This window comes from Octopus bimaculoides, chromosome 14 (genome assembly GCF_001194135.2).
Source record: "Octopus bimaculoides isolate UCB-OBI-ISO-001 chromosome 14, ASM119413v2, whole genome shotgun sequence".
NCBI lineage: Eukaryota > Metazoa > Mollusca > Cephalopoda > Octopoda > Octopodidae > Octopus > Octopus bimaculoides.
The window spans coordinates 43,616,306-43,623,500 of record NC_068994.1 but is presented as its reverse complement, the minus strand read 5'-3'; the positions used below and the strand labels follow the sequence as shown (position 1 = coordinate 43,623,500).

At 34.8% G+C, this 7,195-nt stretch overlaps 1 protein-coding gene across 1 annotated transcript; it reads left to right on the top strand.

The window, feature by feature from the left end:
* Window positions 1–668: 668 nt before the first annotated feature.
* Window positions 669–5,867, top strand: LOC106868238 (uncharacterized). The gene is made up of 2 exons (XM_014913405.2): window positions 669–1,407; window positions 5,543–5,867. The coding sequence occupies exons 1-2, from the start codon at window positions 717–719 to the stop codon at window positions 5,839–5,841; spliced, it is 990 nt and encodes a 329-aa protein (XP_014768891.1). The 5' UTR covers window positions 669–716; the 3' UTR covers window positions 5,842–5,867.
* The last annotated feature ends 1,328 nt before the right edge of the window (window positions 5,868–7,195 follow it).

Sequence of the window (7,195 nt, the reverse complement as noted above, 5' to 3'; positions counted from 1 at the left end):
AATATATATCCATTTTACCTAAAGTTATGACGGAAAAAAGGGATCTTGCGAATTTTCCGAAAGTCACCTCCCCACGGTCGTCAGCGGCGCGCATTTTTTTTTTCATATTCGTTTTCTACATACTTGTTAACACTCACTAGGCTGGTTTATTATTATTATTTTTTAATTTTTTTTGTTCCCGGGTGGAGATCTTTATATTGACCGAAATTTCAACTTGGTGCTTCCTAAGTCCGACGTCCGCCGCATCTAGTTATAGAAAATCTGCCTCAGTAAACCCTGAGTGACCTATGCAAATATTGAAAAGCAGACGTTAAAATGGTGATGATTATGATGTGCTGATTAAGGATACACATTAAAATATCAATTTTCATTTTAATTTGCCAGAGTAAACCTTTGAATTAAAAATACTTAAATTACGACGAAAGATAGATACTTTCATACAAAAAGAGAAAATGAATTAAGAAAGTTTCAAGAAAATTACTTAAGTTCTGTATTTCTGAAGAAGTTAATATGAACTATTTTCAGTCTAGATTGTGAAAGAATATCTAATCAGATTTCAAACTTAGAATGAATGAAAACTTTTTTTGTTTTGTTGTCGCATTGAATGACTTGTGATAATGAAAATTAATTCATACGAAACTGATATTTTCTTTAAGCCATAGTTTCGTATTATGCTTGTATTTGTAATATTTTTGTTATTTCACTTGTAAAATAGGATGTCACGCGGTAAACGACTAAGCTATAAACTGTTATGCACTGACATCGTTGATGACGAAAAAATTAGGCAAGAGTCTTGGACATTTTCTGATCTCTTTCAACAGACTTCCACGAATGATATAGCAATTTCATGGTTGGCGAAATATAAGCTCATAAGCAATTCCTTTAAGTGTCTCATTTGTGACAAACCATGTACAATCGTCGGCTACAAGAAAGGTATCGATGGAAAACGATGGAGATGTCGAAAACATAACTTCGTTCGATCGATCCGGAAGGGGTCTTTTTTTGAGAATAGTCATCTCTCGCTGACAACATTCATATGGCTTATGTATATGTGGTCAAGAGATTATCTACATACCGAAATGACCCATGAAACAAACGTCTGTCCGAAGTCAACTATTGATCTGTTCCGGCTCATCCGAGAACTACTAGAACGGTTTCTAGAAGACCATCCCAAAGAATTAGATGACCCACCTGAAATTGGCGGCTTCGATTTGCAGACAGGTGAACCAAAAGTCGTTGAAATAGATGTAACTACATTTTCGAGATCTAAGCCTAATGAAAAACATATAAAAGGATTTTGTGTTTTCGGTGGAATCGAACGTGGCACTGACAAATGTTTCCTTGTACCTATTGAACATGAAAATAAAGAAGCTTTCGAAGCTGCAATTATCCGATGGATTTTACCAGGTATGATTAATAATATCTATGGTTTTCTTTGATCTACATTGTCTTCAGATCTTAGTTTATGCTTAAAATACCGTTTCGCCAGTTCCCTTCCTACGTTACTCCCTATCGTTTTTGTTTTGTTTTGTTTTGTTTTCGCCGCTCTGTCAATGAATAATAACGGCCTTGTATCTATATGAAACAACAAGCACTTGTGGAATAACATCATCAACAGAGTTTTAACTTCAAATTTCAAAGTAAAAACACACTTAGTTTCAGTTGATAGACGCTCCACAACACTGAGTAAAATTTACCAAATTGACATTTCAACAATTAAGTCAACACGGATACAAATCAAAATGGCGATCTTGGCGTATAACGTACCACTTCAATTTTTATTCCTTCCTGATTTTTTATCAGTACTTTAGTAGTTTTCATTTTTGCTGGCTTCTGTCACTATCTTTACTTACAGTAGGACTACTAGATTCGTGAGACATAAATTGCACATATACCAGAAATTGTCGAACAGTAATCAAAACGATATTAGACATAACTACAGTTTGATGCTCCGCCTCTGAGTTTAGGTCCTCTTAACTTTCTTTGTAATGCATATCTTTTTATGACTTTTTCTAGAAAAGAAGGCCTATGTTTTAGAAAATAAAAACTGTAAATTATACTGTGAGATCGCCGTCCAAACTATCGAATATACATTTCGAGGTAAAAGAATAACGAAAAGAGATTTTTAATTAGAAAATTATTGAAACATAATGTGGTCATCTTTCGGTATAAGTACATAAATTATCATATAGAGAAGAAAATGGTAATTGTGAATCATTTTCTGAAAGCACTAAATCAGTGTTACAAATATTTTGATATCTTTCAAAGACTACGGTTATAATACAAATTAGCTATTTCAAATGAGATCACATTTGAAAATATTCTTTTCTACTCTAGGCACGCGGCCCGAAATTTTGGGGGAGGGGGCGTGTCTATTACATCGGTCCCAGTACGCAACTGGTACTTAATTTATTGACCCCCCCCCCCAATAGGATGAACGGTGAAGTCGCCCTCAGTGGAATTTGAACTCAGAACATAAAGACAGATGAAATACCGCTAAGCATTCAGCCTGGTGTGCTAACGTTTCTGCCAGCTCACCACCTTCACATTAGAAAAGATTGTATATGTATCAGTACACACACATTCACATAGATATATGTGTGTCATAAACTATATACACATTACCTTATTTTTCGCACAAATTTAGTGATTCATTCATCTTAAAATTTATGAGCCTAAGTCTTGAAATTGAAAGTACTGATTTCATAGTTTAGTGGTAGTATATAATTGAAGAACTAAATGTCAAATATATTGTTTGTTGACAGGAAGCCAACTTAAACTTTTGTTGGCCACTTAAAATACTTATCGAAAGATCATTAGTATTATTTTACAAACCATTTATCACAATTTTTGAGAGGATCTCAACAAATTTCATTCAACAGCAGAAATTATTGTTGCAAGCAATATCACAAACCACTCAGATGCTGAAAAAATGATTGATTAATGTGACATTGTTGCAAATCCAAGCTGTGGAATAGCTACAATAAAGATAAGAGAGAAAGAGGCGGGCATCAGACTTACAGTAGCTGAAGAAGTGCAACTATTCTATTGTTTACACAGAAACTTTAAGTCCAGCATGTAAGTCCCCATACTTCGAAATTGCAGAGTCAACTGTCACTTGTGAGTGAATATGGCCTGGTAACATGTATCAAGCTTTTGCTTTTAGGAATTCATGTAGTTGCAAGTGGACATAGACTTTTTTGGCCCTCTCACTTTTGACACTGTGGCAGCCCTGGATGTGATGGTAGTGGGAGACAGAGCTGCACCACCATGGGGCTGGTACTCATTTACAGTTAAGTAAACTGAAACAATGTGGAGGCGCAATGGCCCAGTGGTTAGGGCAGCGGACTTGCGGTTTCGATTCCCAGACCGGGCGTCATGTGTGTTTGTTGAGCAAAAACACCTAAAAAGCTCCATGAGGCTCCGGCTGGGGTGTCGTGGCAACCCCTGTTGTACTCTTTCGCCCCAACTCTCTCTCACTCTTTCTTCCTGTTTCTTGAGTAACGCTGTGATGGACTGGCGTCCCGTCTAGCTGGGGGGGGGGGAACACATACGCCATTGAAACCGGGAAACCGGACCCATGAGCCTGGCTAGGCTTTGAAAGGGTGACGAAAAGAAAAGACTGAAACAGTGGGTAATGTTTGAGGACACAATGCGATGCCTGCTCCAGGATTTGAACCTGCAGTCTTATTATTATGAACCAAGCACTTATAACAATGTCCCTTCACAAACAAACATACATGCAGCTACATATTTATATTGATCAAATATATTCACTACTACAAAGTTGTCTCACTTTAAATTGCAGTTTGAAGTAGGGCAATGTATATAAATTAAATCTACAGGACCTTTGCTATGGGAATGAAGTAAAACTTTTCCTCGAAGTTGTGAAAGTCTGTGAGCAAAAGAACATTAGTTTTAACTATTCACTTTATTTAAATTATTATGTTAGTATTTAGTAATGGAGAGAAAGTTGATGCAACTTTATCGAACTGATAGATTCTTGCATGTTTTATAATGTTTAAAAGAAAAACTTGTTGAGTGAAATGGAGAAAGAAACCAGATATTGCTTTTCAAATTCTGACATGCTTTAGTAATTACTTCTGTAGTTTCACTGGGTTGCCTCCAAATCCCATGCTAGTTGGAGAGATCTACAAGCTATGAACAGAATGTTGGAATATATACTGACTGATAGGGCAATAAGAGAAAGGATTGCTGGTAACAAAGCCAATTTTTTAAAAGGTATCCAAAGTTTCGAAAATGGTTTAAACCAGGCAGCATGTTTTGTACACCATGCCAAAGTTAGTCATTCTGTGTAATGGCACCAACACAAACAGGTTATTTTCTTATCAGCTTGGCCCAGCTTGTAAATGGATTATCTTAACTGTGGCTCTAGAACTAGTTGTCTCATTAGGATCTATTGCAAGGGGTAAGTATTAAGCTTAACATTATATAAAAGTGATCGTTCACTCGACCCACTAAACAATAGAACATAAGAAAAGGCAGTATATTTCATTAGGTATTAATCTTCATTTAAGTATCTAAGTATCTAACTCTAACATTCTTAGCAGGATTGTAAAATTGTAATGTTGAATCAACAAACCGAGAAGAAGGAAAATAAATACCGTAAATCCTCGAGTATAGTCCGCCCTTGAGTATAATATGCAGGGGATTTTTAGGGGGCTGTACCTCTGAAAAACCTAAACCTTGTGTATAATACGCACCCCTTCTCTAACTTGAGTCAAGGAGGTCTATATAACGTCCTTAGTTTGTAAACGTATATACAGTAACGTTCTTTATTATTATTGTTTATATAACATAATGCAAACGTGTAGCTTTTTTGTGCACTTTGTTTGCAGAAAATAAAGAAATAACAGGAATAACGTTAGTGAAAAATAAATATTAAGTAAATTGCCTTTACATATTTTATCATTTAGAAAATTTTGCTTAGAAAATATTTTTCATTTTTAACCTCGTGTATAGTACACACTAGAAATTTTGACCATTAAATTTTGAGAAAAAAGTGCGGATTATACTCGAGTATTTACGGTAGATATCTGTGTTTTCTGTCATAGTGTAGCAAACAAAGATAGAAATATATTTCTTAGATGGTGTTGACAATTGTTTTGGAGGAAGTAAAGTTTGTCAGTAAAAAATGAATAGTGAAAGACAAATTTGAAAATCCCCTTTAAAAAATGATAACTGACATTACCTGTTGCGTATGTTGCAAACTTTCTCAACAACAACTATGCTGACCAATTTTTACTCCCAAAAGTGAAGCAACTGTATAAAATGATGTAATACTTGCATATGCTTGTTGACACTATACTCGACACTTAGAGATGCCTTCTTTCAAGATGAGCTACTGCTTCTATAGGCGATGATTAATGTTTTAATAACAGGTGTTGTCACTAAGATACAGCAATATATTCGTGGTGTATGATTTGCTTTTGCTTTTCCGTTGTAACTATTTTCATTTCATCTATTATTCCGTAGATGTGAGTTTTCATTTCTGTATAAAATGTCATTATTTTCATTGTAGGCACTCATATTGTATCAGATATATGGGCTGAATATCTTCAAATTGACCAGATTGAACATGGCATATACACTCATGAATATATAGACTATGAAAATCCAAACGATCCAGAAATCCACACTAAAAATATCGACAGGATGTGGCCAAGAGTTAAGAAACAATTGCAACGTAAACATTCAAGTAATAATAAAGCCTTATTTAACTCTTATTTAACAGAATTTACGTGGAGATCTCACTTCAGGAATAATGATAAATTTGCTGCCCTTATTTATTGTATCAAACATTTGTATAAAGTTGAATAAAATTGATCCTATATTTTTGTAACTAATTCTGCTGTTTTTCTATCATAATTTTTATTAAACTGTTGTTATATTTGGGGATGGTCATATTTTGCCAATTAATCACATGCACTTTATATTTGGTCTTCAGTTCAGCTTTATTATTATTATTTTAGTTTCCTGTGACCTTCAGCAACTCTCTATCCCCCATGTTTCCTCTTGTTCTGCTTATTCCATTTTGTCCTTCAGTAGTATGTATCCTTATTTACCGATAATTGGCAAAATATGTCTATCCCCAAGTATAACAATATCTGTTTCAACACACGATTTCACATCAAGAATGATAAAATATAAAACAAAAAAAATTATCCTAGTTGAAAGGTCTGCGATAATTGGTCAACTCAATAAAGGCTGATGTGGGACGAGGAAAAACAACAGAGACAAAAATAGACTAAACACTATAGAGAATGGCACATGTCCAGACTATTACATTGACTCGTTTAAAAAATTCATCACTGAATATTTGAGTATGCAGTATGGTGTTCAATTAGGCAAACTGGGACACTTAATCAGTGAATTCTAGTCATAGAGACAGCTGTGTGTCATTGGACTAAAATATTCTGAAAAGTTGAAATAGTCTCTACCACTTATATCATTAGATGACAAATATTGAATTTCAGCGTTTATTTCAGGATCTGGAAAATCTTTTAGTATGGATTCGGTGAAACAACATCGTTGTACAGAAATTCGATCGTGAAGACCAACCAGCGTTACTTTTACTGTTATCATTATTCTGTATTGCCCTGACGCAGTTGTCTCCCCTACATTTATCTATCTTATCTACGTGAAGTGTATTAACTCCTGCAGATACGAGGGCGCATTTAATGCTTTTCAGATAAGCGTACTTGAGATTGTCTCTGATTTTATGTTGATATAAGAATTCTTATTTTAAAGTGTTCACATCTAAATTTAATCCTCCCATCGTAGCTGTATGGAAGAACATTTTATGTTGTTACAAATCATCCGTTTACAAGTTATTTCACTAACCCCCTCCAAATTTTTGGATTTAAAAAAAAAATGAATAGAAACACGTCGTCATCATCATCAGCAGCAGTAACATTTTAACGTTCACGTTTCCAGGTTTGCAAGGGTCAGGCAAATTTCTTTGAAGCAGACGATTTTCTATGGCTGAAAGGCCCCACCTGTTTCTCATGTAGAGAAAACTCCAACTATGTGTACTGATTGCTACTTTCTTTAGTTCTCTCACTTGTGTGCGTGTATATTATTATTATTATTATTATTATTTAATCGAAGTAACAGTGATTCAAAGTCCGAGTGTTTTGTGCAGTAAACTCTTGGACCTTGAGTCACTCTGTTA